This window comes from Pseudorca crassidens, chromosome 1 (assembly GCF_039906515.1).
Source record: "Pseudorca crassidens isolate mPseCra1 chromosome 1, mPseCra1.hap1, whole genome shotgun sequence".
NCBI classification, from domain to species: Eukaryota; Metazoa; Chordata; class Mammalia; order Artiodactyla; family Delphinidae; genus Pseudorca; species Pseudorca crassidens.
In genome coordinates this window covers 192205492-192232681 of record NC_090296.1, presented here as the reverse complement: position 1 = coordinate 192232681, position 27190 = coordinate 192205492, and the positions used below count along the sequence as shown (strand labels likewise).

The following is a 27190-nucleotide window of genomic DNA, read 5'->3' as shown; positions in this document are numbered from 1 at the left end:
TTCCAGTATACAATATAGTATTATTAACTATAGCCACTATGCTGTACACTGGACCTCTAGAACTTATACATCCTACACAGCTGCAACTTTGTACTTTTTGACTAATATCTCCCCATTTCCCCAATCTCTCCACCCGTGGTAAGCACCACTCTACTTGAATTGCACTTTATAGATTCCACATATATATGCACATGTAGACCTATCTATATTCATATTCATGTAAAAACATACAGATATTGTCTATAACATGTATACAGATATACATATACATACACATATAGAATACACATGGATTTCAATGACCTTAAATAAGGGTTGGGGTAGAAGAATAGCATATACATGTGTTTAAGTTTTTACTCTGTTTTGCTCGTTGATAAGAATCTGTTTATTAAGTGTACATTTTATTAATTTCCATTATTCTTATAAACAAGCTCATACTTCCACTTTATAAAAATAGAAAACCATAATTTCAGTTATTTTCACCCAAAGAACTTTAAGATTGTCTTTGATGATGCTAAAAACAACTGACTGATAAAAAATTCAGTTATGAATGGTTTTCAGCATCATGGCATATAAGAAAAATCAGTTTGTTTGATTATATTCAAAGTAGCCATACTAGGCTGCTGCATTTGACCAAGTCATTAGTTTACCTCATAAATAATTTTAGAGAGTCTATAACTCCAATTTTTAAAAAATTCACAAAGCCCTTTCTACTTTCCCAGCATTTATCAGTGATTAAGGAATTATAAATGAGCATTAATCAGCAGAGTTTCATAATAGAATTGAGATTTAATTCCCTTTCTTTACCCAATTTCTAATTTTCCAGTAGCCTTTTTTTTTTTTTTTAATAGCCTGAATCTTTCAAGTTTTGGACCTGAGTGGATGTTGTACAGTGACTCGGAATAGGATTGAGAGCATCACTCATCTAGTTGATCATTCACTGTTCAGAAGTTAGGACTCACATTTTGTGGAATTGAACCAGACTTCCCTCTCTCCATCCGAGAGAGAACTAAGTACTATTGTACGTGAGACTACCTAGTGAAGTTTCTTTCACAGTGTATGTCATCCTCTCTATCCACTGTGCAACAAAAGCGAAATCCCTACAAATGCTCCAAAACCCACCATCAGGGAAAACAAAAAAAGACAGTGTCGTTAAGTAATGTGACCAAATAAATAAACTGGTGGGGATTTCTCCAATATTTTATTTAAAAAAATCTCCAGGTGTTACGAGTGGACTGCAAAAGTTTAGACCAAACAGTTAACGTGCTTGCTGGTTGGTGGTTGGTCTTGTCAAGCCTGTGACTATTTTGTAAAACATAAACAAGCTGGTGAACTTAACTTCAGTTATCTTAAGATAGCCAGAACTACAAAATCTTTCAATGTAAACTCTGTTAGGAATTTCTGGACAAATTTAACAACAAAGGGAGATAGTATTTTCCTCTTGAACCTAAACAAGCAAGTCTGTTTTTTTATTTTCTTATGGCTTTTTGAAACAATATATTCATACTATTTCAGAAATTCAAAGAATTACAGTTTAATCCATTGGATTGTTTTAGCCTCTGCGGGTCCAAAAGGAACTAAATTTAGAGTCTTAGCAGTTAGTTAACTTGAGAGCATTTTAGAGAAAATTTATTTGAAAGGAAGCAGCTTTGAGTAACTGTGTTTTGGTGCTAGATTTACTCCAAGTGGGTTCTCTCATAGAAGAGAAATCATTATGATTCAATTAAGTAGAAAATCTAGAAAATTAAAACATAAAGAAATTGCAAATTAAATTGATTTCTGTAACATAAATGATAAGCTATATTTGTTCTCACCTATCATAAAACAATTATATGGATTAGATATCAATTCTAGTATACAGCCTCCTAACCTGCATTCTCTTAATAACTACATTCTGCGAATCAGTCACAGGCATTAGCATGCACTATGGACTATTGTGAAAAAAGAAGAAACAGAGAACTTTATATGTTAAATCAACATGTTAAACACCATTTGGCTGCAGAAAACTTGAATTCAGATTCTTCATAATGAATATTCTCACTGATGGGTTCCCTCATCCCCCCTCTCTGTTTATCACTATATTTATGCTTTGCTCCTCAGGGAAATATTTATAATGTTGTGTCTCAAAGAACATGTGAAAGAATGAGAACCTGCACCTTGCACTGTATTATTAGAGTGGACATAATACTTTTTTAGACATAAAAAAGAGACAAAAATAAAACCTGTGTGAATGCTACATAGAGATGTAAAGAAAACTCTGCTCAAATATTGGACATTTCAGATAAGATGAAATTTAGTGTGTATATCCTCCTTTTATAAAATGCCTTTACATAATAACTTAGATCTCATCCAAACTACCAACATGACACAAACAGAAAAGATGGTTTTTAGTGAAAACCTCACCATAAATATTGATTCACCATTATTCTTTCTTGAGATTACATGTATATGTATAAAATATACTTTATATATATTATATATTCTTAGAATGGCACCCAGTCTGTTACACAACTACTTTTTCGGAAGCTCAGTAAAGAACGTCTTTACTAATAAATATTTTTAAAACTTTAAACTTGAATTGGGTATATTCTAAAAAAGGATATGACAAGTAAATTTTGAAATAGTCTAATAGCACGCATGGCCTACCGCAATGGTCTTTCAATGAGTTTTTGGCCCTGTGGGATCGTAATCAGAAATACATTTAACATTGCAACCCACTACGTACACACAACTGAAACAAAAGGTTTCGTGGAACAGTATTCATTCTTAGTATGTGTAATGCATTGACTCATATTTTCTATTGTATTCTATTTCATTTTTATAATTGCTTGTCAAGACCCATTAAATTGATTTCACAATCCACTAATGAGTTGCAAATCAAGATTTAAAAACACCAGCCTAGACAATAATATATATTGTGACTCTTAAGTGGTACTGCTAACATAAAATATTATTGACACTAAATGCAAAATATTGCACAAGGCACATTGAATCAATTGAATCCAAGACAGTTACTGTCTCTCAGCTTTATGAGAACACAATTATAAATTAAGAACAAATGTCTTTCTCCTTTTTTGGCGTTTAGAGCATTTTAGAAGGCTTACACTTAAATATCTAGGGAAATCTATTTCTACGAAAATAAATCAACGTTGTCACAATAGTCCAAGAATCCAAAGATCCCATGGATGTGCTAATCTTTCACAAGCATAGGTCCTTGCATTTCTAGAACTCCACACTGTTGGCAGTGAGAAACATAGTGAGGTAACGTGTCAGTCCCATCATGTCCCTCAGGGACCAATTGTATGGCTTTGTTCCTTCTGTTGAGAATGAGAAAATGGCCCTGCTCAATCTCTGCACTAGAGAACCAGTGGTTTTAGACATCTTTGAACTACAAGGCAGCAACACACACAATTAGGTGTTTAACAAATGTCTCTTCATACTGACAATAATAATAACAGAAAGAGAGGCAACCAGGTTCCTCCAGGGCAAAGCCTGAGGCCTGGAGCAGCCCCAATCCCTGCCTTACTCTTGGCCTAGATAGAGCACAGAAGCACGGCAAGTAAATGCATTTGGAACATTTTTTTTAAGAGTTTTTTTTTTTTTTTTTTTTTTTTTGATGCGGACCATTTTTAAAGTCTTTATTGAATTTGTTACAATATTGCTTCTGTTTTATCTTTTGGTTTTTTGGCCATGAGGCATGTGGGATCTTAGCTCTCCGACCAAGGATCGAACCCTCACCCCCTGCATTGGGAGGCGAAATCTTAACCACTGGACCACCAGGGATGTCCCCATTTGGAACATTTTTAAGAAAACGTTTTACCTAAGTGTGTAGCAATCCAATTGCTATCTCTTTCTTGAAATTTTTTCAGCCTGAGAAATTATCTACTGGTTGTCTGCTATAATATCTACATCTACAAAGAAAAACTATAAATTCGCATTTGGGAGGAAAATTTTGTTTTCTAGCTTTCTAGCCAGTACGAGAACCTTCTCTGGCCTCTGTTTTATTTGAATAGAGGTAACAAGAGAAAAGAGGAGGACAGACTTTATTTTAAACCTTATTACTGCAAGAAAACTTCATAATATAAATGTATAGTTAACTAAATTATAGACAAATTCTCATCCATGTTTAGAAAAACCTATTTTGGTCTTTCTGATACGTTTTACTTGTGTAAGTACATTTTCTGGAAATGCACCAAAGAGCTGAAAAGGGTGAAATAGCTGTGGTTTTCTTAAAGTAGTAATTTTTAGCATAGCTAAAAAGTTCAGTGTGATAATTTAACAACTCTTATTTTCTTATAGCATTCTATTCCGTAGACATAACAAAGCAATGAAAGAAATATGACAGTTGTAAGATATCCCTTGGAAAAGGAAATATACCAGTGGAAATGTACTAATCTAGTTGACTAGAAATCTACCCAACAGCATCTCATGTCTCTGCTGACCTCTTTCTTCGTTCCCTGCAGAATGGATGACATATTGATCGGGGCGCCTCTCTTTATGGAACGTGAATTTGAGAGCAACCCCAGAGAAGTAGGGCAAGTTTACCTGTACTTGCAAGTGAGCGTGCTGGTCTTCAGAAACCCGCAGACCCTCGCAGGCACTGACGTTTTCGGGAGATTCGGTAGTGCTCTGGCACATTTAGGAGACCTGAACCAAGATGGATACAATGGTAATTTACACCAATGCATGGGAATTACTTCTGTGCCACAATTTCAGGTTACTGTTGCATGACAGAAACAAGAGACTTCACAGTGGTGTGTGGTACAGTTCTTCTGATTGGTCTTTAATAAACTATCCAAAATCTCAAGGCAATTTAAACTTTAGTTTTGGCTAACACAGATGTTACGTGGAAATTTTCTCATGTTGATTTAGGGTGTCATGTGACAGCTCTAAACAAACAGCAATTATTTTTAAAATTGACGTATAGATTTATGACCTGAAGAGACCTAGAGAATGTACTATATGTACAGAGTCAAAACAAATAAATACATGTTGATACATTAGCAAGTGTATTGCCATCTGAGTAACTCATACGGCGTACGTACAGGTTATGCTGAATTGTAATTGATCTCTCAACTTCAGCTTAAAGGCACCTTCAATGTTCGTTGTTAAGCAGTGTTAAATTCTTAGTTTAGGTTTGTGGTTCTTTAAGTTAGGAATTTATGAATGCCTTCGAAGTACCCTCTCCTCAGAAAAACATGCCAACTCACACAAAATTTTGCATACATTTTCAGGACCTTTAAGTTAAGAACCAAGGTAGACTGGGTTTCTTGAAGTTCCAGGGAGTAACAGGAATTTGCTCCAACAAAATAGCCTAGAGAGTATTCCCATCAAATCAAAGTATTCATTAATACCTTCAGCAACTGGTCACGTACTTTTATGATTTCCTTGAAAAAACACGTCTCAGCAATGTATAGTTAGTAACTTTTAAAGTACCATAAGACATAAATGCATACTAAAAGCTCATGGTTCCAGGGAAGCTTTTTAAAAAAGAGACAAGTTCATCTTGAACTGATTTGTTGCTTTCAAAAACTGCCCTATTCCTGAGCACCAAATGAAAGAAATAATGCTAAATTATCTGTGTAGTCATCTTTTTCATCATCTCTTCTATTTGTCTTTTCTCTCAAACCCTTAATGATACTTTTAAGAGCTAAGAGAAACATTTCTAACAACCTAAGAGGGGTTTTGCCTCTCTGAGCCTTGGTGTCCTTAAAATGATGCCAAAATGAGATGTAACCAGGGGACAGATATAAATTCACTGACTCGGAGGATGTGAAGAAAGTACCCCTTTCCACCTACCATATGACAATATCTTTATTTTCCACAACGATCTGAGTTTTTTGACAGTTTATCCTTACCTGTTAAGTGAAAGTGGATTTATGATCCTTGTTATGTAGTGAAAATCAGTTTACAATTCATTCAGTCTTATCAGACTTAGGAACAACTACAAACGGATGAATGACAAAATGAGGACACACACCATCGTCCGCAGCTCGGGCTGTTATGTTACTGTGCTATTGGTGCTCTTTTTCATGTAAACCTAAGTAGTTAGGTGTACTGTTTAGAGCAATCCTGATGAACACAATATATGGAAGGTAGTTTTCATTCACTGCTATGTTTAACAGGGAGACAGGCGACAGGGTTCTCTCTCGGTTTCCCAGAGTCCTCAACTATGAAACGGGTCTTGCCTACATCATGGGATGATGTAATCATTCAAGAAAGAGGTTATTTTTTATTTTTTTGCGGTATGCGGGCCTCTCACCGTCGCGGCCTCTCCCGTTGCGGAGCACAGGCTCCGGACGCGCAAGCTCAGCGGCCATGGCTCACGGGCCCAGCCGCTCCGCGGCATGGGGGATCTTCCCGGACCGGGGCACGAACCCGCATCGCCTGCATCGGCAGGCGGACTCTCAACCACTGCGCCACCAGGGAAGCCCTGTTTATTTCTTTTAACAAGAAACTCTTAAGTACTCTGCAAAGGTGCCTCATCTGGTCCACGCAGCCCATTAATCTGACTCAGCTCTTCCCTATTACTCACTAAGCTCCCACGTAGATCACCTTCTGGCTGCTCTTCAGGTGGGCCAAGCTCCTTGCATCCTTGGGCCTTTGCACAGTCATTCCTTCTGCCTGGAATGCTCTTCCTTCTGATTCCACGTGGTCAGTTCCATCTTGTCCCCAGATTTCAGTTTCAAGATCAGCCTTAGAGACACCTTGTCTGACCACTTCATCTAAAATAACAATCCAATCACTCTCCATCATATCAGTATTTTTAAGATTCTCTTCATAGCATTTGTCACTTTCTATCTTTTCTTGATTATTTCTTTATTCAAATTGTCTATTCCCTGCACCAGAATATAAACTTTTGAAAAGCAGTGTCTGGTTCGCCGTTGAAGCCACTGTGCCCAACACATTATAGGCACTCGATAAATATTTCTTGGATGGATGAAAGACAACAAATACTTTCCTCTTGTTGCAGTACTACAGAGTTTCATGGAAAACTTAAGAAGCCCTTTGGGCTGTTTGGTACTGCTCTTCGATTGTACTTATTTCTCTTTCTAAAATACTCTTCTTTATTTAAAAATTGTGTGTCTCTGTTTGTAGACATTGCCATCGGTGCGCCCTTTGCAGGCAAGGACCAAAGAGGCAAAGTGCTCATTTACAACGGTAACAAGAATGGCTTAAACGCCAAGGCTTCCCAAATTCTGCAAGGAGTGTGGGCCTCACAGGCTGTCCCTTCTGGATTCGGCTTTACTTTAAGAGGAGATTCTGACATAGACAAGAATGATTACCCAGGTAAGTTCTTCTTTCTTTTCCTACAACAGAGTCTGCTTCCTAGAAAGAGCTATTCTCTGGACGATGCATCGTGTTTAAGCAGTTCTCTTGTACAGGTTAAGGCCAAGCTTGCCCATCACACGGGTTCTTTGGGTACCATTCCAAAGCAACTTTCATGAGACTCTGAAGACAGACAAAACAAACACTCCTTTTCCTGTCAAGAGAGGAAGTTTAAAAAGCAAGATGGCTTTTTAAAAACTGCATTGGACATAAAACTTAGCAACTTTGCAACAAAAGTTTGTTATTTGAAACTCCTCAGTAATCTGGTCTCCATTGACAATGACAGCCTGCATCAGATAACTTTTCAGAGCAATTAATTTTAACCCCATAATTCCCTGTTGAGCTCACAGCTCCTATGAATTGACTTATGCACCTCAGCATTTCTGTCATAAGCTCATGGTTTTGGAACATAAATAGTTTCCAGCCACGTCTGGGGGTTTTCCGAAGATAGAATGACTTTTAAAGCAAAGCATAAAGAACTGGTTTGTGATACAGATCATTACCAATTTTTGAATGCTCAATTCACAGTGAGGATTCAGTGGAGATCCATACAGCCCAGTGAGATAATTCATGTTTTATGTACGCTGTATGAAAATATAGATTTGTCTTAAAGGATTGTTTCAATAATCGGGGTTGTTAACAGACAACATTAGACTTCTTGGTTTTGTGGTTCAATTTTCCCTTTTATGTTGGTTATTTTAAGATGGTTTCAAGAAATAGTTGGAAATCATTAATAGTTCACTGACAGCTTCAACCCTTTATTGAGACCTTGTCTCTTTCCATCAGCCCTCCCCTAATTGAGTATTTTCCATACGTAGAGCATTTGCTGGTTTGGGGCATCACTCCAATAAGCTGACTGCCTAAATATACATCACTAATTTCAATCCTTTGACTTTCTCTTCCCCTCCAGGATTAGGCAAAAAGGATACTGCAACATATTCTTATAAATTTGCCAGGAATTTTCAATGGCACTAACATAGACGTTGTAGTGGGCTCAAAGCGGATTTACAATTATATTGTATATGAATGGGCCCTCCTTGTGGCAACTGCAAGAGCATCTAGTGAAATTCATTTTCTTGGGTTATATTACACTAGCCTAACCAAGGATTGGTTAGGTTTTCTTTGGGGGAGGGGAGTCTCATACATAATATATTCACTTTTAAAGAATCCAAAAATTAGATCCCCTATGTGATTTCTTCCCAAACTATGTCAGGATGATTCATGAAATTCAATTCCTGGGTCACAATTTTAAAGAAACAGTTATTTTATTTTACTTTTTAAATTTATTTTTTTAATTTTGGGCTGTGTTGGGTCTTCATCGCTGCACGGGCTTTCTCTAGTTGAGGCGAGCGGGGGCTACTCTTTGTTGTGGTGCACGGGCTTCTCATTGCGGTGGCTTCTCTTGTTGCGGAGCACAGGTTCTAGGCACATGGGCTTCAGTAGTTGTGGCACGTGGGCTCAGTAGTTGTGGCTCGTAGGCTGTAGAGCGCAGGCTTAGTAGTTGTGGCGCACGGGCTTAGTTGCTCCGCGGCATGTGGGATCTTCCCGGACCAGGGATCGAACCCGTGTCCCCTGCATTGGCAGATGGATTCCCAACCACTGTGCCACCACGGAAGTCCTGAGAAACAGTTATTTTAGAAAGTTATTGCTATTCCTTATGCCCTTCATAGTCTTCCCTTAGTACCAGGGAACTGACAGAGAATGGCCATGCCTTCCACAAGGTGAGGAAAATATAGGATGTATCAATCACATAGTCAAGTCTAGTGATTTCCTTTGAAGTCTTCTAAATAAGGGCCAGGAAGGAGAGAAACGTGAAACAACTTTTCTCTCAAAGAATATTCCCTCCAGGGAGGGGGGTAAAGGAGTGAGACAGAGAACAGAGGAAGTAAGTACAGTGTCAGTAATTGGTCATCTCTTAACTACATCTTTTTCAGCCCTTCTTAACATCAGAAAATGGTCATTTGAGGCCATTCACTAGTCAATAACTTTATCCACTGAGGCTGATTCACTTTACAGTAATGAATGACGTTAATGCAGTGTATCCGTCTGTGTGAAGAGTAAATGCTCTTTACTAAGACAGGACCGTTATGACACTTAGTTGATTTCTTAACCTCAAGATAGCCTTGAGGGTTTCAGAGTTCATCAGTGCATCTTAGACAGTAGACCTGAGTTCTGGTCCCAGTTCTGCCTCTCAGATATAGGTGTCTTGTGCTTCATGATCGTGCAACATTTCCCCTCACCCTCATTTTCTTGCAAAAAGAGCGTCATTCAAAGAAGCCTTTTTATCTTGATACCAAGTCCCAGGGACTTAATGCGAGGAAAATTGCCTTATGGGCAGGTGACTAGATCCTACTAGCTAGTGTAGCGGATTTGAAATTTGCAGGCATAATTCAGGAATTAGACGTGGAACGTTCCTCATTTTTCTATAAGCGAGTCCCATTTAGCTCTCAAGCCTCCATTTCTCCTATGGTGGAAAACCTCAATCTTGCAGTCACTTCTAGATTCAGATTTAATGTCACTTGGGTAAGTATTCATTTGGATTCAAGACTCCCTCTTTCCTCCCTCTGCAGCAACTCTCCCAAGGAATGGAGTAGCAAAGGGGGTGCCTTTTGTCTAGGGACGGAGAAAGGGGTGCTGGACCAAGCACGTCATCTGTACTTGTTGGCCTCTGGCTGAAGGACAGCTCAGTCTCTCAGGGTCACTGACATGTTGCTCAAGCTTCGGTGATTAATCCAATGGTCTGCGTAATGGCCACTGCTCAAAAGTTCCACATGTCCTGGGTCCTCCCTGTTCTATTTTGGCCTCTTCTGGTTCACTCTCAGCAAATGCTTCTGTGCCACGATTGGGACTCGCAGGATGGGGTCTTCAGGTCTCTGAGATTGCCTTTATGCTTATCCTAGATTATTCCTTTAGCCATTGCTAATTTTCCACCTAGGCATCTGTTACTCCAGCACCTAAGAGGGTTGCAGTCTTCTTGGGTTTTTCTTAAGAAGTAGCAAAAGCCCTCTTTTCCCCCAAAGGTTATTGGGTGGCATGCTTTCTAGACTCCATAGTTCATTTTGTAAACTCTGAGTTCTCCTCCTCTGTGGTCTCTCTTATGATTTTCCAAACCAGCTCTTTCTGGAACTTAAAAAGAAATACAATTTTCTTTCCCTCTGGGCTCCTGCTCCTTCAAATCAAAAGAAATCTGTCTTCAGACTATGGTCCCGTCCATGAGTTTCGAAACCCATTCAACAAATTGAATGCCTTCTTCTAGGATGTATCTAGTCATCCCTGTTAAGCAATGGTTCTCAATCTTGGCTACACATCAGAATCATTTAGGGGAACTTTTTAAAAGTGCTTATGCGCAGGTCACCCTCCAGACCAGTTAATTCAAACTCTCTGGGGGGTAAAACTCAGACCACAGAAATGTGTTTAAGTGACCTGGGTCGTTCCAGTGTACAACCAAGCAGGGAACTCATGATCTCGAGCAAGGTTTCCCCCACTTTAATGAACATCTCGATCACCTGGTCATCTTGTTCAAATGCAGATCATGGCTCTGTAGGTCAGGTGGGTGGGAAAGACCCCTCACTTCCAGGAAGTTCCCTGGTGACACCATCCCTGCTGGTCTTCACACTACATCCTGAGTAGAAAGCTCCGAGACAGCGTGCATACCAGTTGCCCATTGTGCCTATTAATAAAGGCTGAATGCATGGCACCCGCTCAGATATTCTGATTTCCCAGGTTTGGAATGGGGTTCAGGGATTTGTATTTTTACCCAGGACCCTACTCTGAGAAACACTGCCCTAGCATCCTTTTGCCTGGCTCCCGTGCTCACAGCAGACAGATGCGCGAAGTTCTGTTTTGGCAAGAACCTATTAGCTGAGCTCTGGCATTTCATTTATTCTTCGCCCGGCCGTCAAACCAACCCGAAGCTCTTTCCTCCAGACTGCCTCTGTGTGGTGATGCTAGGGTATACCACCTGCTCTTGCCTCATCTGGCGATGTTAAGGAAGCCCCATTGAAACTATTCAATTTTTCTTGCACTGCTCTACATTTCCTGGAAGGTATCTTTGCATCAAAAACAATGCTTCACTTACTTTTCATTTAAAATATATTATCACATTTGTTAGGAATTGACCCAGTTAACCTGGCTTAAGCCATAAAAGGAGCTATTTACATGAAGGCTACAGAAGTAACTCAAGGGAACCTGAGGACAGGGATTCTGCCAGACCTTGGAAGGGACTGACTGGGATCTAAGACTGTCAGGACTTCCTTCTTCTGGTCTCTCTCTCTACGCTTTTCTCTCCCAGCAGACTGTATTTCTCTGAGCACACGGTGCTGTTTCAGCGCCAGCACTTGCACGTTTCAGTTGTACTCGCTCACAAAGAGACTGTGTATAATTTATCTCAGTCCTAAGTCCCGGGGAAGGAAAGCTCATAGGCTCCAATGCAAAGGGTGAGTGACGTTTTCCAAAGAAAGTCGGAGTTGACTTGTGGACTGTGCAGGTATCCCAAGAGGTACCCATTATGACTCCCCTACCAAACAAAACAAAATGGCCCTAGGAAATAAGCATTGTAGCAAGAAGTGAAGAAAGTACTTTAAAAGAAAAAATTTTATTTTTAAATGAAGGAATAAAAATGATTTTTAAACTGCTCATCAGAAATTTTATATTTGTCCCTTTAGTTTCAAGGTCTAAAAGAAAAATAAGAAATTCCTTCCTTCACTTAAAAAATATGTAGTAGTATTTACTATGTGCTGGACACTGTGCTGTGACAAGGCAGACACAGTCACTGCCTTCCCAGAGTTAATATTCTAGGTGAGAAAGACAGAGAATTATAACAAAGAATGAGCATTGTAATGTTTGTCTTTAAATGCAAGACTTATTTTGGAATATAATAATGTAACGATTGAAAAAATTCAAGCACGTTGCTGAACATTATGCTTGTAAATTTTAAAAGTATATCATGAAAAAATATTGTTGGACTTCAGAAATTTTGTAATTATTTGGCCCTAATTAAATGAATTAGCTGAGGAAAATGCACAGTCTCTGTAAGCTCCATGTACAGGCACCTGCACAGCCCCTGACATACTTCCAGAACCGGAGCTAATTTCGTGACCCGGGCTGCAGCCAATGATGTACAGGTTGTGTCCCACCAGGGGCAGGTAGGGGGCAGGTTCGCTTACCAGGTGGTTCCCTTCCCTTGGGATGAGCAGATGCACCTTTAAATTCGCACACAGGCATGGTGTGGGCTCTCAGTGGCCCTGTTTCAGGTCCTCCATTCTAAATAGAACAGAAACAAAATTTCAAACCTTGTCACTTTATCTACCTGTTCACCTGCAGAATTCAGGAGAAAACAAACACAAAAGCCAATAACAGATTTGAAATTCTGAACTGAAATGCGTCCAACCACTCGCAGTTGTTATGGGGTGGAACACACTTGAAAAAGTGTGCGTATCCCAAGTGATGGCCTTTGATGGGGTTGTTTTTCCCATTCCTGAGGTGAACAATTTTCCCTCATTTTAGGTGCTTCCTCTGGTCCACACTGCCTGCCACTGACCCATTTCTGGGCAAGGCTGCTGTGAAACCTACCTATGATAATGGCGGGGCACACACATTGCCCCATTCGTTAGAGAGCAGCATGTACTCTTTACATGTTCTTGACACAAGCCCGCTGCCTTTCACGGGGAGAAAGACTAAGGTTGACCGTGATGTTTGATATATATATTAATTGTGAATTACAGCTGTTTCATCCCCCCCAGACTGACTAGAAATCAGATCACTTAGTACCTTGAAAATAATCAAACATGCAAAGACATGCAAAGGTGGTTTGATGGACGTTTACCCTTTGTCACATGATCTGTTCTGCAAGTTACAGATGCTCTGTATTTGGGCAGGACCAGACACTTAGTCTTCTTGTCTTAGCAAAAGAAAAGAATGCTGGCAAAATCAGGCATGAGGCCAATTATATTGCTGACATTATTGCAATTACAGCATACTCCTGAGCATTAAGAGTCCAAAGCATGCCAGCCACTGCATAGAAGATAAATGTAGTTCATATTCCTTGGAATATTATTTCTGAATCTCTCTCCTATGTCCATAGGTACACTCACACTTATATGTATGTGTGTGTGTGTGTGTGTGGACACACACAGCAGGAGAGTATATAGGGTAAATCTGGATGACACTCTACTTCTTTTTGGGAAACATCAAACCAATATCAATATAACCATATTAAAGTTGGCAGAGTGGCTGTGAAGGGGAAAGGAAATCAGACTGCCCAGGTTCAGATTCCCATCTGTCACTGATAAGCTGTAAGGCAGTGGACAAGTTAATTAATTTCTCTGAGCTTCCAATTCCTTATCTGGTATTATGGGGCAAATAATAATCACTGGACTGTGTGTACTAGCACTTTCTAGGTTGGGAGAGGATTTTTACAAAATGTTGTAAGATGGCTTAGAATAGGAAAGAAAACCTGTTGGACTAACATAAACAGAATCAAAGCTACTTTACTTCCCAGACATGCTGGGCCACGTAAGATGTTGAAAAACTGCATTCTAGGATTCTGGAGATGGATGGCGCAGGTTTAAAACTTGACTCCACTGCTTTCTAGCTGTGTAAGAGTAAAACAATTCCTTAACCTTTCTGAACTACAATTTCCTTATCGGTAAATTCAAATAATAATATGTTGGTATAAAGATGAAATGAGATTGTTTATATAATATGAAATGAGGTGAGGTGTTTAATATGAGATTGTATAGAGCACAGTTTAATAAATGGTAGCTCTTCAATCAAGTCTTAAAACAAGACTATATTTCGGAGGTATTCTTTTTCTTAGTTGATATTATTACACTAGTTGATATTATTTTCTTTTGCTTATTCAATGTCCATGGTCCCCAATCTTAATTTACACTACTACCTTTGCTTCCCCTGCCCCTGACAAATAGGAATATGAGAATAAGAACATAACTACTGGGACTCTGCCAGGTTGAGAACCACTCATCAGACTCCTGTTTCTGGACCCTCACTAGAAGCTTCTGCTCATATGATGAGGTTGCTGCCCTGCTATGATGTAATTCCACCACTCAGCCCATCCTAAGTGGGAGATGAGGCATAAGGGACTTCTCCCGTATCTCACTACTGTGGTCTACTGGGTACCAAAGATGGAAAATACTCTCTTCCCTCAGCCCCGCAGGCATTTAAGGATATTTCATTTCATATCAACTGGGGCCAAACTAGGGTGATGACGATGGCAGCTAAGAGGAAGGAACTGAGGAAATCATGTAACTAGGTAATAGGCAATGCTTGGTAATGACTGGCTCTAATGGAACGTGGAGGAGGTAGGAGTGGGGAGCAGTGATGGTGAAAATGACTCTGGAAGTTTGGTCCCAGGTACCCGAGAAAAGTAGAGTTTAATGGACCGACACGGGGAGTTTCAGCACTAGAGACACAGAGGTTCTACCGTAGAAATATTTGGAGTAATCTTCCTAACATCTAGCTTAACCACTCAGTAATTTTTTAGACTTTTTCCAGTAAGTATTGTCGTCACACACATACATAAATAGCAGTCGTAAGTACTTTCATTTCTGGTACCCAAATCCTCTTTTTCTAAAAGAAAAAAATACAGATGTGTTCAGGTTTCTGTGTTGGTGCTTTCTGGAAAACTAGGGTTGACCAGAGGAGTACCTTGCATACATTATTTGAGTGATAGCATTTCAGAGAAGAAACAGCTGTGATAAGGAAGAATCTCTAAAATGCAATGATCCAGTCTAATCCCATTAAAGTTGATTGTATAACAAGGCCATCTGTTAAATGCATAGCCCAGACATTGCAGGGTGGAAGGGGGTAAGTGCAGGTTTTGTTGAGGAATAGAAATCTTAACAGGCAATAAAAACTGGAGGAAAACATGGGCTGAATGCCAAGACTACCATTGTCTTGCTATGGTCCCTAATAGGCAATGATTATATCATGAAGCCATCTCAGACAATTGTACCAAATGACATAAAGTGACCTATCATGTTTTAATGAATGCGTGTGTGTGTGTGTATAAGCAAACAACCAGGCAAGAGAGAACCTACAAGCAAGAGAGAACCTACACGCGAGAAGAAATCAAAGGGTGGCTTTAACCAAAGGGAATAATGCATTTTAATCAAACCCTGAGCTCCTTGAAACTGATTTGAAGTTTATTGAACTAAGTTCAAATCTTATAGTCAAAGTTTATTTTTACTTCTCAGAGTGCTACTCAAGGTTTTATGAAAAGCAAAACATTGTTCTTCTTGAGCGAGATTTTCATAATTTCATTATAAACACATTAGACATTAGAATATTACATTTCTTGTAAAAATACCTTATGAAATTAGACTAAATTGAATTAATTAAATCAACTGAAAGAGTTCTTGGACTTGAATCCAGCAATGTTGTAAAGTAGAAGTAAAAATGAATGGATAGATCAAAGACTTGAGTTCTAGAACCAAAACTTTAGTAACTCAGCCTCCCTGGGCCTTGCTTTCCTCACCTGAAAGTGATGTGGATGTACGGAATGCTTCTCCAAGGGGCTTTTAAAACTCTAAACTCTGATTCTATAAACCAAGATCTAGACTCACTGCCTCCCAGATTTCTCTGTAATATTGGGTAGATTCTTAAGGCTCCATCTTTGGGAAAAAAAAAAAAAAACGGATTTAATAAAACCATACAAGATTTCTCCTTAACTTTTTCTTGAAAATAATTTTTAACTGACAGAGAAGTTGAAAAGTTAGTACAGAGAGTCCTGTAAACCCTTCACCCAGTCTCTCTTAATATTAACATCTTGTACAGCCATAGTGAATTGGCTATTGGCTAATCTACAGACCTATTAGAAATTCAAATAGAATTTCCCCATTTGTTCCAGTAGTGCTCTTTTCCTAGTCCAGAATCGCACCCAGGATCCCACACTGCATTTGGCTGTCACATCTCCTTAGTCTCCTCCCATCTGCGACCACTTGATCCTTCTGTGCTGTCACCACTTTGGCACTTTTGAAGAATATGGTGAGACATTTTGAAGAATGTCTTCTGAATTTAGGTTTGCCTGATGTTTGTTCATGATTAGATTGAGGTTATGTATTTTTGGCAAAAGTGCCACACAAATGCTATGCCCTTCCCAGTGTATCACAGCAGAAGATGATGTCTGTTGTCCTTTTACACTCTGATCACTTGCTTGCAGTGATGTCCATAAGCCGGGTTTCCCACTGTAAAGTTACTACTTTCCCCTTTGCATAATAATCATCTTTGGAGAGATACCACGACACTATGTAAATACCCTATTTCTCATCATACTTTTGCGCACTAATCTTAGCACCCGTTGGTGATTCTCGCCTACAACCATTATTACTGTGTCATTGTGACTTTCTATTTCCATCATTCCTTCTACACTTACTAATTTCAGTTCTAAAATAAGAAAAAGATGTCTCTTCTACCTGTTTATTTATTTATTCTATTTTTTACATCTTTGTGGACTTGTGTATGTTTTATGGGCTATAATCCATTACTGTATTTATTTATCTTGGTTGCTTAAATTGTCCTATATTTGGCCATTGGGAATTCCTGCCATTTGGTTCCTGTGTTTTTTCACCATTCCCTATTCTTTTATGAGCATATTCCTTACTTTCTGACACCGCAAGATACTGCAAGCTCATTTTGTATTTGCCCTGCCCCAGCCCTGGAATCAACCATTCTTCCAAGAGCTCTAGTTCCTCTTATTGAAGGATTGTATTTAGAAACCAAGATCTGGATACTAGGTGCTCTCATGGCTGCTAGGTTGTCAAGATAAGACTTGTAAAGCACTGAACTCTACAGATTGCCATATTCCCATACACTATATTACATTTCAAACCATGTTTATTACTTGAAATCAACAAATCAATTTTTATTTTTCAACCTATATTTTGTAACTTAGCATTTTCGCATTTTACTTGTCAACAACAGATATTTGGGCAACATTAATATTATTCAGCTAATGTTGAGAACAACTACCAATTTTCTCCATTTTTTAAAGATGATAATAGGAGAATATTTACTGGTTATATGATATTCAGGAAGACTGTGCTTTGGAAATACAATTAATTACCTTACTCAACAGATACTTATTGGGTGCCTTTCATGTGCCTGGCGCTCTTTTAGGTTTTGACTGAATTAAACAAAGATCCTGCTCTCATGTGCCCGAGTTTAAATTCTAGCTGTGATACTGGCTGACTGTGTAACCCTGACAAGTAACTGAACTTCCTCAAGCTCGAGTCGTCATTGGTAAAAATGGATATAACACTGCCTGTTAATCGTTCCCCCTTTAAAGGGGTGTTGCGCTACCACATGAAAAATAGAGAACTAATGAGAACCTATTGTATAGCACAGGGAACTCTACTCAATGCTCTTTGGTGACCTAAATTGGGAAGGAAACCCAAAAAATTGGGGATATATGTGTTCGTATAGCTGATTCACTTTGCTGTACAGCAGAAACGAACACAACATTGTAAAGCAACTATACTCCAGTAAAAATTAGATAAATAATAAAAAGGTGTTGTGGATGTTAAGTTAGAAAATATATATAAGGCAGTTAGCATTGTGAATAGCACCTAGTGGCAATCATTAGATATTAGTTATAAATGACACATTTATACTATTTTGACATAATCCGTGCCCTTAAGAAACAATGCAATCATGGAGACAAAGTATCTAACAATTAACTAATACAAGATAGCATGTGAGAAGAGTTTTAAGATGGTTAAAATACTATAATGAACGAGTTTAAAAGAGAAAGTACTCCTGGCTAAAGTGTTCAAAGCTTCATGGGGGAAGTATTGGTTAAGTAGAGTCTTAAGATATAGGCATGATTGTTAAGTGGTGATATGGAGAAGGCATTCCAGAAGAGGAACAGAGCATGAGCAAAAACTTAAAAATAAGAAAAGGCAGTTTGGGAAGTGATCTGGTCCAAAGTGGTGGGAGCATAAATGGAGAGAGTCAACAAAAGTAAGATTTGGGCCAGATAATAAAGGGCCTTGAATAGCATGTCAAATAATTGGTACTTTATTAGGAAACTAACAGAAAAAGATAATATGTCTTACATTGAAAAATGACACTTTAAGTACTTCAGTCTTTAGCAATGGCTAGAATGAGTTGTAATAGAGAAGAAACTTGAGGTCAAAAGCCATTAAAGTGTCCTAGGTAAGAATAATGCACTGAACCAGGTGAGTGTAGCAGTGATACCAGTGCAGCCTGGAGGTGTTTGGGGATAAAGAGCCTCAGGACCACCTTCAACTGCTGTTTGAGGGATGAGAACCGTTGGGTAAGCATCCAGCCTCCCATCTTTCAGGCAGACAGTTTGGGAGCCATTGTACACACTTCTCAAGAGATCCCATCTAACTCTTACATGTTAGATTAAGGACAAGAAGAATAAAAGTTTTAACTTTACCCTCACTTTTTCCTTCCTAAGTACTCTTTCTCTCTTTAGGTAGATCTGAGTTTCTGACCTATATCATTTTCCTTCTCTCTAAAGAACTATTTTTAACATTTCTTGCAAGGCAGGCCTGTTGTCAATAAGTTCCTAAATTTCTGTTTGAGAAAGTGTTTGTTTCTCCTTCGATTTTGAAGGATAATTTTATAGGGTAAAGAATTCTAGGTTGGTGGCGTTTTTTTCTCTCAACACTTTAACTATTTCACTCTACTCTCTTCTTGCTTGCATGTTTCTGGGGAGAAGTCACATGTAATTTTTATCTTTGCTCCTCTACAGATAAGATGCTTTCTTGCTCTGGCTTCTTTCAGGAGTTTTTTCTTTATGTTTGATTTTTTTGTAGTTTGAAAGTGATATGCCAGTGTGTAGTTCTGGGGGGCATTTATCTTTCTTGATGTTCTCTGAGCTTCCTAGATCTGTGTTTGGTGACTGACATGAATTTGGGTAAATTCTCAGTCATTACTGTTTCAAATATTTCTTCTGTTTCTTTCTCTCTTTCTTCCTCTTCTGGTATTCCCATTACACATATGTGATACCTTTTGTAGTTGTCCCACAATTCTTGAATATTCCATTCCTTTTTTTTTTTCAGTCTTTTTGTCTCTTTGCTTGCCAGTTTTAGGTTTCTATTGAGATATCCTCAAGCTGAGAGATTCTTTGCTCAGTCTTATCCAGTTTACTAATAAACTATCAAAGACAGTTCTTCATTTCTGTTACAATATTGTTTATCTCTATCATTTTTTTTTGGTTCTTCCTTAGAATTTCCTTCTCTCCTCTTACATTAACCTCTCTTTCTTACATGCTTCTATTCTTAAATACTTTATCCAGTAGAGGCCTTAGCATATTAATCAGAGTTGTTTTAAATTCCCGGTCTGATAATTCCAATGTTTCTGCCACATCTTAATCTGGTTCTGATGCTTGCTCTGTCTCTTCCAACTATGTACATTGCTTTTTAGTATGTTTTGTCATTTTTTTTTTTTTGATAGCTGGGCATGATATACTGGGTAAAAGGAACTGCTGCAAATAGGCCTTTAGCTAATATGGCAGTAGATGTTGGTGGGGAATTGGGAGGGGAGGAGTGTTTTATGGGGTGTGATTAGGTCTCAGTCTTTTAGCAAGCCTATGCTTCTGGACTCTGACCACACGTGCTTCTTTGTTGAGATGGGATGGCTAGAGTGGGTTGAGGTTGGGTATTTCCCTTCCCCCAGGTTAGACTCTTTTTCCTACCCCAGCAGGACAGGCTCTGGATGACCAGCGTCTCCTGAGAGTAGACCTTGTTAAGAGGAATGAGTGCTCTGGTGTGTTTCAAGTTGACTTCTTCTCCCCTCCCCTTGCCAGAAGCACTAGAAATTGTTCTTTGATGTTCCCTGGGAGAACCTGGTAGAGATCCAGGAGAAAAAACTAACGAAGGTGGACCCCTACCCACACCCCTCATGACTGGATCCCTGGAGGAGTTTAACTTTCAGAGCTGTCAACGCTGAGCCTCCTGCAATTCACCAGTAGAGTCCGTGTTTCCCTGCCCCACTCTGGTTCCCGTGGAGGTTGCTGCTCTGAGAAGCTGTGAGTCTCTGCGTGTGCCTGTCCGTCTCTCCAGTGTGGAGGCACCAGACTGCCCTGGGATCTCACCGCTCGTGTGGATCTAAGAAGAGTGGTTGATTTTTCAGTGTGTTCAGCTCTCTACTTGCTCGGACGGAGTGGCGACTTCCAAGCTTTTTACATGCTAGGCCAGAAACCATAAGTCTGACAGTTTAAATCAAACTAACTACCTTCCAAACATTCAGTTGTAGAAGCTGGCTTCTTTCTGAAACCCAAGGCACCAGTAAATATGACAGGATATCATTTATCCTTGATCTTAGTTGTAAGTGTATAGTTAATAAAAACTCTCTGGCTGGCCACGGCTCCTTTTATGGGTGGGTGGGCGCTGGTGAGTGGGAGTTAGTTCCCCTGTACTTAGAACCTCTCCTTTACTTCTGAGCTCCCGGGGCGTGTTCTTCATATAAGTCATTTTTAATTGACGAATATACGATTTACAAGTTGAGTGTAATTTGCTTGAAGCATCCCTTCTGTCTTTGCACACCCTGGACATCTTCCCGGGAGTTCACTTCCCACTGAGGAGCCCAGTTCAAATGTCACTTCCTCAGGAAGACTTTCCTGACGGTTGTCCTTCCTCTAAAAACACTTCTCTCAGGTTGAAATGACACATTTTTTTGTGGTTATCTGATAAATGCATCTTTCACCCCTCGAGCCTGGACACTTTATTAGTTGAGGGCAAGCAATGGATTTAATTTTGCTCATTATGGAACTCTAGTGTCCCAAGCAGTGGCTGGCACTGGAGGTGGCTAGTAAATGCTTGTTGAATGAATGAATGAGAATAAATGAATGCATAAACCAATTTCCTCACAGCCACACACCTTGGCATACGAACTCTTTCCCTCCTTTCTTTACCTGGCCACTATCTTCGAACTCTACTTAAGTCCAACAAATTATCTTATTCTCGTGTAGAATTAAGAATAGACCTGGACAGAAAGAGAAAGACAAGTACCGTATGATATTACTTATATGTGGAATCTAAAATACGACACAAATGAACTTGTCTACGAAACAGAAACAGAACCACAGACATAGAGAACAGACTTGTGGCTGCCAAGTGGGTGGGGAGTGGGGAAGTGATGGAGTGGGAGTTTGGGATTAGCAGATGCAAACTAGTATATAGAGGATGGATAAACAACAAGGTCCTACTGTAGAGCACAGGGAATTGTATTCAATATCCTGTGATAAACTGTAATGGAAAAGAATATGAAAAAGAATGTGTGTATGTATATATATATATATATATATATAAAATTGAATCACTTTGTACAGTAGAAATTAATACAACATTGTAAATACGTCAATAAATTTTTAAAAAAGAATAGACATGTAAGTTGAGGCGATGATGCTCTTTTAAATAAACCTGGACTTCCTCTCCTGGGATCACGGGAGGCTCCACTCAAGGTGGTGCACTCATTCTTGACAAGCAGAACCCCTGACCTTCGTTCTGTATTCACTGGGCATTTAAATGCCAAACTGCTAGACTAAGAGAACCAGTTACCAGCTTGATAGAAACAGCACCAAACTGGGAGTCAGGGGGCCCATATTCTCATTTCTTCACCCATCATTTTCAGCTCTGTAATCCTGGATATACCACTTACGTCTCTGACCTTAGCTTCCCACTGCTCAGGACTGTTATGAAGGTGATTTGCAAACTGTGAAGCACTCTAAGCAGTCAATATATGTTATTTCTTAACCTCACCCACTAGATGGAGGTGAGAGGGACCCGAAAGAAACTCAAATGATGAGATCCAGATGCTCTAACGCTTTGCACCAGACCTAGCCCTGTGCCTTAATGCGATGACTCGGGGAACATGCCTAGAGCTTCCTAAGCGTCGAGGGGGAGAGCTTTTCAGAATAACTAACCCAGCAGCAAAATCCTCTTCAGTACTTCTTAGTAGCAAACACTGTTCACGTGATGCCCTTCTTTCTATGTATGGCCATCATCTTATATCTTCTTGCTGGCATTTTCCTGGGATGATATTAGTAATAGCCAGTTTCCTAAAAACTACCAGCCCTAATAGAAATTCATGAGAGCGTGAGGGTACAACAGAAAGCGTGGGGTCTGGCCAGACTTCAGGCTAAATTGTGGTGTAGGTGAAGCTCATTTGGGGGGGTGCTCAGCCCCTCTCATCTCCGGCTTCCTTTTCTTTCTGTCGCTGACAGCTCCTCTACACCAGCTGCAGAAGCTTATACTATTTCCTCTTCTCAAACGTGCAGCAGAGAAGGATCTGATATACTTATTCCCATCAGATGTACATGATGCAGGGGAAGTAGGTCGCACCCAGGGACTCTGAGTCAGTGAGTGCTGGCCTGCATCTTGAACAAGCCCTCGTGGAGAGTGGACTGATAGGCTATCCGTGCTGGAAGGGCAGGGAATGTGTTGGTTTGCTCACTGTTGAATCCTTGGCAGCTGGGACAGGACTTGGCTCATGATGGGTGTTCAATCACAAGTTGCTGAATGAGGGTCCCCAGGATAGGGAACCACTGCCCACACCTTCCTTTCTTCCTCTGCTCCCTCCCTTGCAACTCTATAAATTTGTATCTTACTGTATCAGTTTTCTAGGGCTGCCATAACAAAGTACCACACACTGGGTGGCCCTAACAACAGAAATGTATTTCCTCACATTTCTGGAGGCTACCAGTTCAAGTTCAAGACGTGGGCAGGGTTGGTTTCTTCCGAGGCCTCTCTCCTTGGCTTGTAGATGGCCACCTTCTTTCTGTGTCTGCACATGGTCTTCCTTATGTGTGTGTCTGTGTCCAAATTTCCTCTTACAGGACACAAGCCAGATGAAATTAGGTCCCACCCTAATGATCTCATTTACCTTACCTCTTTAAAGACCATTTCTCTACATAGAGTCACATTCTGAGGTACCAGAGATTAAGACTTCAACATCAAATTTTGGGGGATGGGGGGATACAATTCAGTCCATATCACTTAGCAAACTTTTAAAGTCCCTCAAGGTTTTAATCATAGGATTTTCCCTATCAGGATGGATGTGGGAGTAGTGTCTTGTGGGATACTGAAACCGAGCAGGACCCTGTGGGGCTCCTGGGCACAGAAGCCTTTCTGTGTCCCTGTTTCCTGTTTGTAGGGAATAGACTTCAGCCTCCATGACCCTCCCTGAGTTCCAAAGGGCAGGTTCAAACAGTTGTTGATCAGTGAAGGGAGGGGATGCAGAGACAAGGCAGGAGAAGCCAAGAAACAATGGTGCAGCCTTGGGGCAGGGTCCTGGTTCCGCCTCAAGGGATACACATGACAATATCTTTGAGCTCTTCCACAGAACTAAACCCCCCAACAAATGGAAGATGTTCCAGAGAGAAGGTCACAGTTTGATAACCTTGAGAATCACAGAAGCTCACCAGAGGACCACCTGAGGCCAGGTGAAAGGAATTCAGGCCCTGATCCTTACCAGCACTGCCATAAAACTCCTCACCAAATCCCCCTGGACTGGGACACACAGTTTTGAGGGGCACTAGCCCACTGTGTCCCCCTTTGCCTGTCAAAGCAATAAAGCTGTTCTTTTCTACTTCACCCAAAACTCTGTCTCCGAGATTTGATTCAGCACTGGTATACAGAGGCCGACTTTTCGGCCTCAATACCAGACTCTTTTGGAGACTGTGAAATCATTCCCAGTAGTCAGCCACTTATAAATGAGACTGGTCGAAAAGAAACAAACTTTTCTCCAAGACTTTTAACAACTGACTGGACAGCACACATATTGTAAATGTGGCCACAACAAGGATAAAGTGAAATGCCTTTGATCCAGTGACATGAAATGCAACTAGCGAAGCATCAAGCAACGGTAGGGGGAGAGGGGTGATGCTTACAGCCACAGGATGCTAATAACACAGAGAAAACAATTTTCATAAGGCAGACTTATCACTTGATAGTTCACTCTTATTTTCTGTGGGATTTTTTAAAAAAGAAAATAAAAGTCTCAGTAAATTAGAATGTTGCAACCTAATACCACAATCCAACTCATAAATGTTTTCCTTCAGAGCTCATTTGGAAGCATTTCAGACAGACTGCTGGGATTATTACTTTCTGGGATAAAAATCACGCATTTTTTTCCCAAACATTTTCTTCCTCAACTCATAACCCTCCTCTCCGTAATATTTTACATGTTGCAATAAAAGAGCAAGGAGGAAAGGCGGCCTCTGTCTATTTTTAGATAAACACATTTACCAAATTCAAGACTTACCTAAATGCCTGCTTCCCGCAGACATGAGCTGGTTTTCCAGTGCCAAACTCTTAAGCCAATTTCGTAACCCACTTACAAGTCAGCATTGCCATGTTGACACAGCATCTTTAACTCCATCATTTTACACAGTTATCTTTAATCCTGTTGTTTCTCTTAAAATCATCCTTTTATGACAGTGAGCAGACCCTGGGTGGGTCTAGGTAAACAGCTATACTTGACAACCCCCAGTTCACCTTTAAAATGCTGTGGGAAGGGGCTTAGCAGAGATGGAGGCGGGACAGGGATGAGGAGTGTCTGGAGGAGATGCTGTGGGCTGTGAGCATGAGCAATGCCAAGACAGGAGCCAGAATTCTATGGATGTGGAGCTCAGGGAGCTGAGTCATGATGTGGGCCAGTGCGATGTCCAGCTCTGGTTAAGCCAGGGAGAATGCCAGAAACTGTCCCATAAATGAGGCAAGACGAGACACAAACCCTGCAGGAGCCCAGCTGACTCAAGAGGCAAAGCACAGTCCTGGATTGTAAATCAGAGCTGAGGACGTACAGTCATGTGACCCCAACCAATTCTACTGAGCTCTTGGCTTCTCACCTGGAGAACCTTGAAGACTTCACCAGAGACTTGGCAACCAAGAGCGAGTTGTCCAGAGTCATTAGGAAGCCAGTGGCAAAGTAAACTGGAACTGGTGAGAACTCCTACATTTCTACCCTCTATTCAGGAATTTTCCACTTGAAATAGAACACTGCATTTAAAAGAGGGCTTCAAAGAGATTACAGTGAGAGAGAATTTACAAAACAAAATCGGCCTATAGGTACAAAAACCTCTACACAGATGTTTATAGTGACTTTCCAAAAACTGGAAACAATGCAAGCTCCCCTTAGCCAGGGATGGATAAACGAACCATGAGCCAGTGGGGTACGACTCAGCATTAAAAAGGAATGAACTGCTGACACATGCAAGATCGTGGATGAATCTCAAATGCACTAAGTTCAGTGAAGGAAGCCAGACCCAGAAGCGTACATACTATTGGTGCAGCCACTACGGAGAACAGTATGGAGGTTCCTCAAAAAACTAAAAATGGGGTTGCCATAGGATCCAGCAATCCCTCTCCTGGGCACATAACCGGGAAAAACTATCATTCGAAAAGATACGTGCACCCCAGTGTTCATTGCAGCACTATTTACAATAGCCAAGATGTGGAAACAACCAAAATGTCCATTGACAGATGAATGGTAAAGAAGATGTGGCACATATATACAATGGAATACTATTCAGCCATAAAAAAGAATGAAATAATGCCATTTGCAGCAACATGGATGGACCTAGAGATTATCCTACTAAGGGAAGTAAGTCAGAGAAAGACAGAGACCATATGATATCACTTATATGTGGAATCTAAAATGTGACACAAACGAACTTATCCATGAAACAGAAACAGACTCACAGACACAGAGAACAGACTTGTGGTGGCCGGGGAGGGGTGGGGGAAGGAGGGGATTGGGAGTTTGGGATTAGCAGATGCAACTAGTATATACAGGATGGATAAACAACAAGGTCCTACTGTATAGCACAGGGAACTACATTCAGTATTCTGTGGTAGACCATAATGGAAAAGAATATGAATATATGTATAACTGAGTCACTTTGCTCTACAGCAGAAATTAACACAACATTGTAAATCAACTACACTCCAATAAAACAAATTTAAAAAAATAAAGAGAAAAGGCCAGACAAGGTAAACCAAAAAAAAAGGCTACATACTGTATGCCTCCATCTATGAGACATTCTGGAAAACAGATTAGAGGATGCAGGGGGCTAGGGGTGGGAGCGGGCTTGACTAGAAAGTGCATGGGGGATATTCTGGGATGATGAAGTTGTTCTGTATCTTGGTTGTGTTGGTAGTTACACAACCAGATGAATTTATCAAAGCTCTGAGAATAGGATACTTCTTAAAAAATTTTTGTTGGAGTATAGTTGATGTACAATGTTGTGTTACTTTCTGCTGTACAGCAAAGTGACTCAGTTATACATATACATACATCCACTCTGTTTTAGTTTCTGTTCCCATATAGGTCACCGCAGAGTACTGAGTAGAGTTCCCTGTGCTATACTGTAGGTCCTTATTAGTTATCTATTTTATATACAGTAGTGTGTATATGTCAGTCCCAATCTCCCAATTTATCCCTCCCCTGCTTACCTCCTGGTAGCCATAAGTTTGTTTCCTATGTCTGTAACTTTATTTCTGTTTTGTAGATAAGTTCATTTGTACTCTTTTTGTAGATTCCACATATTAGGATACTTTTTAAGGATGAAATTTACTGTATGTAAAATACACCTGAATTTTAAGATTTTTTTAAAGGTAGCCTGTAGCTATGCTCCTGGGGAGCACTGGGACAAAAACAGGTAACAGCCAGACTGCCTGGGTTTAAAACTTGGCCTTGCCACTTACTATATTTAATTTTTCAGAACCTCATTTTCCCCATTTTAAAATGGGGATAATTAAGGTATCTACCACATGGGATTGTCGTAGCAATGAAATGCACACACTTAAAATGTTTAGAAGGTTAGCTTTTGTTGGATACATCTCTGCACAGCTGTCCAGTATAGCCTCAGGGT

The 27190-nt window shown here is 40.1% G+C and overlaps 1 protein-coding gene across 2 annotated transcripts in view; it reads left to right on the top strand.

Moving 5' to 3' along the window:
- The window catches only part of ITGA8 (integrin subunit alpha 8), a 184060-nt gene that overhangs the window by 52677 nt on the left and 104193 nt on the right, over window positions 1-27190 (top strand). For both annotated transcript variants that reach the window (XM_067703950.1, XM_067703955.1), the window contains exons 12-13: window positions 4464-4669; window positions 7099-7290. In XM_067703950.1, coding sequence (XP_067560051.1) covers window positions 4464-4669; window positions 7099-7290 — 398 coding nt within the window. The remainder of the gene's footprint in view (window positions 1-4463; window positions 4670-7098; window positions 7291-27190) is intronic.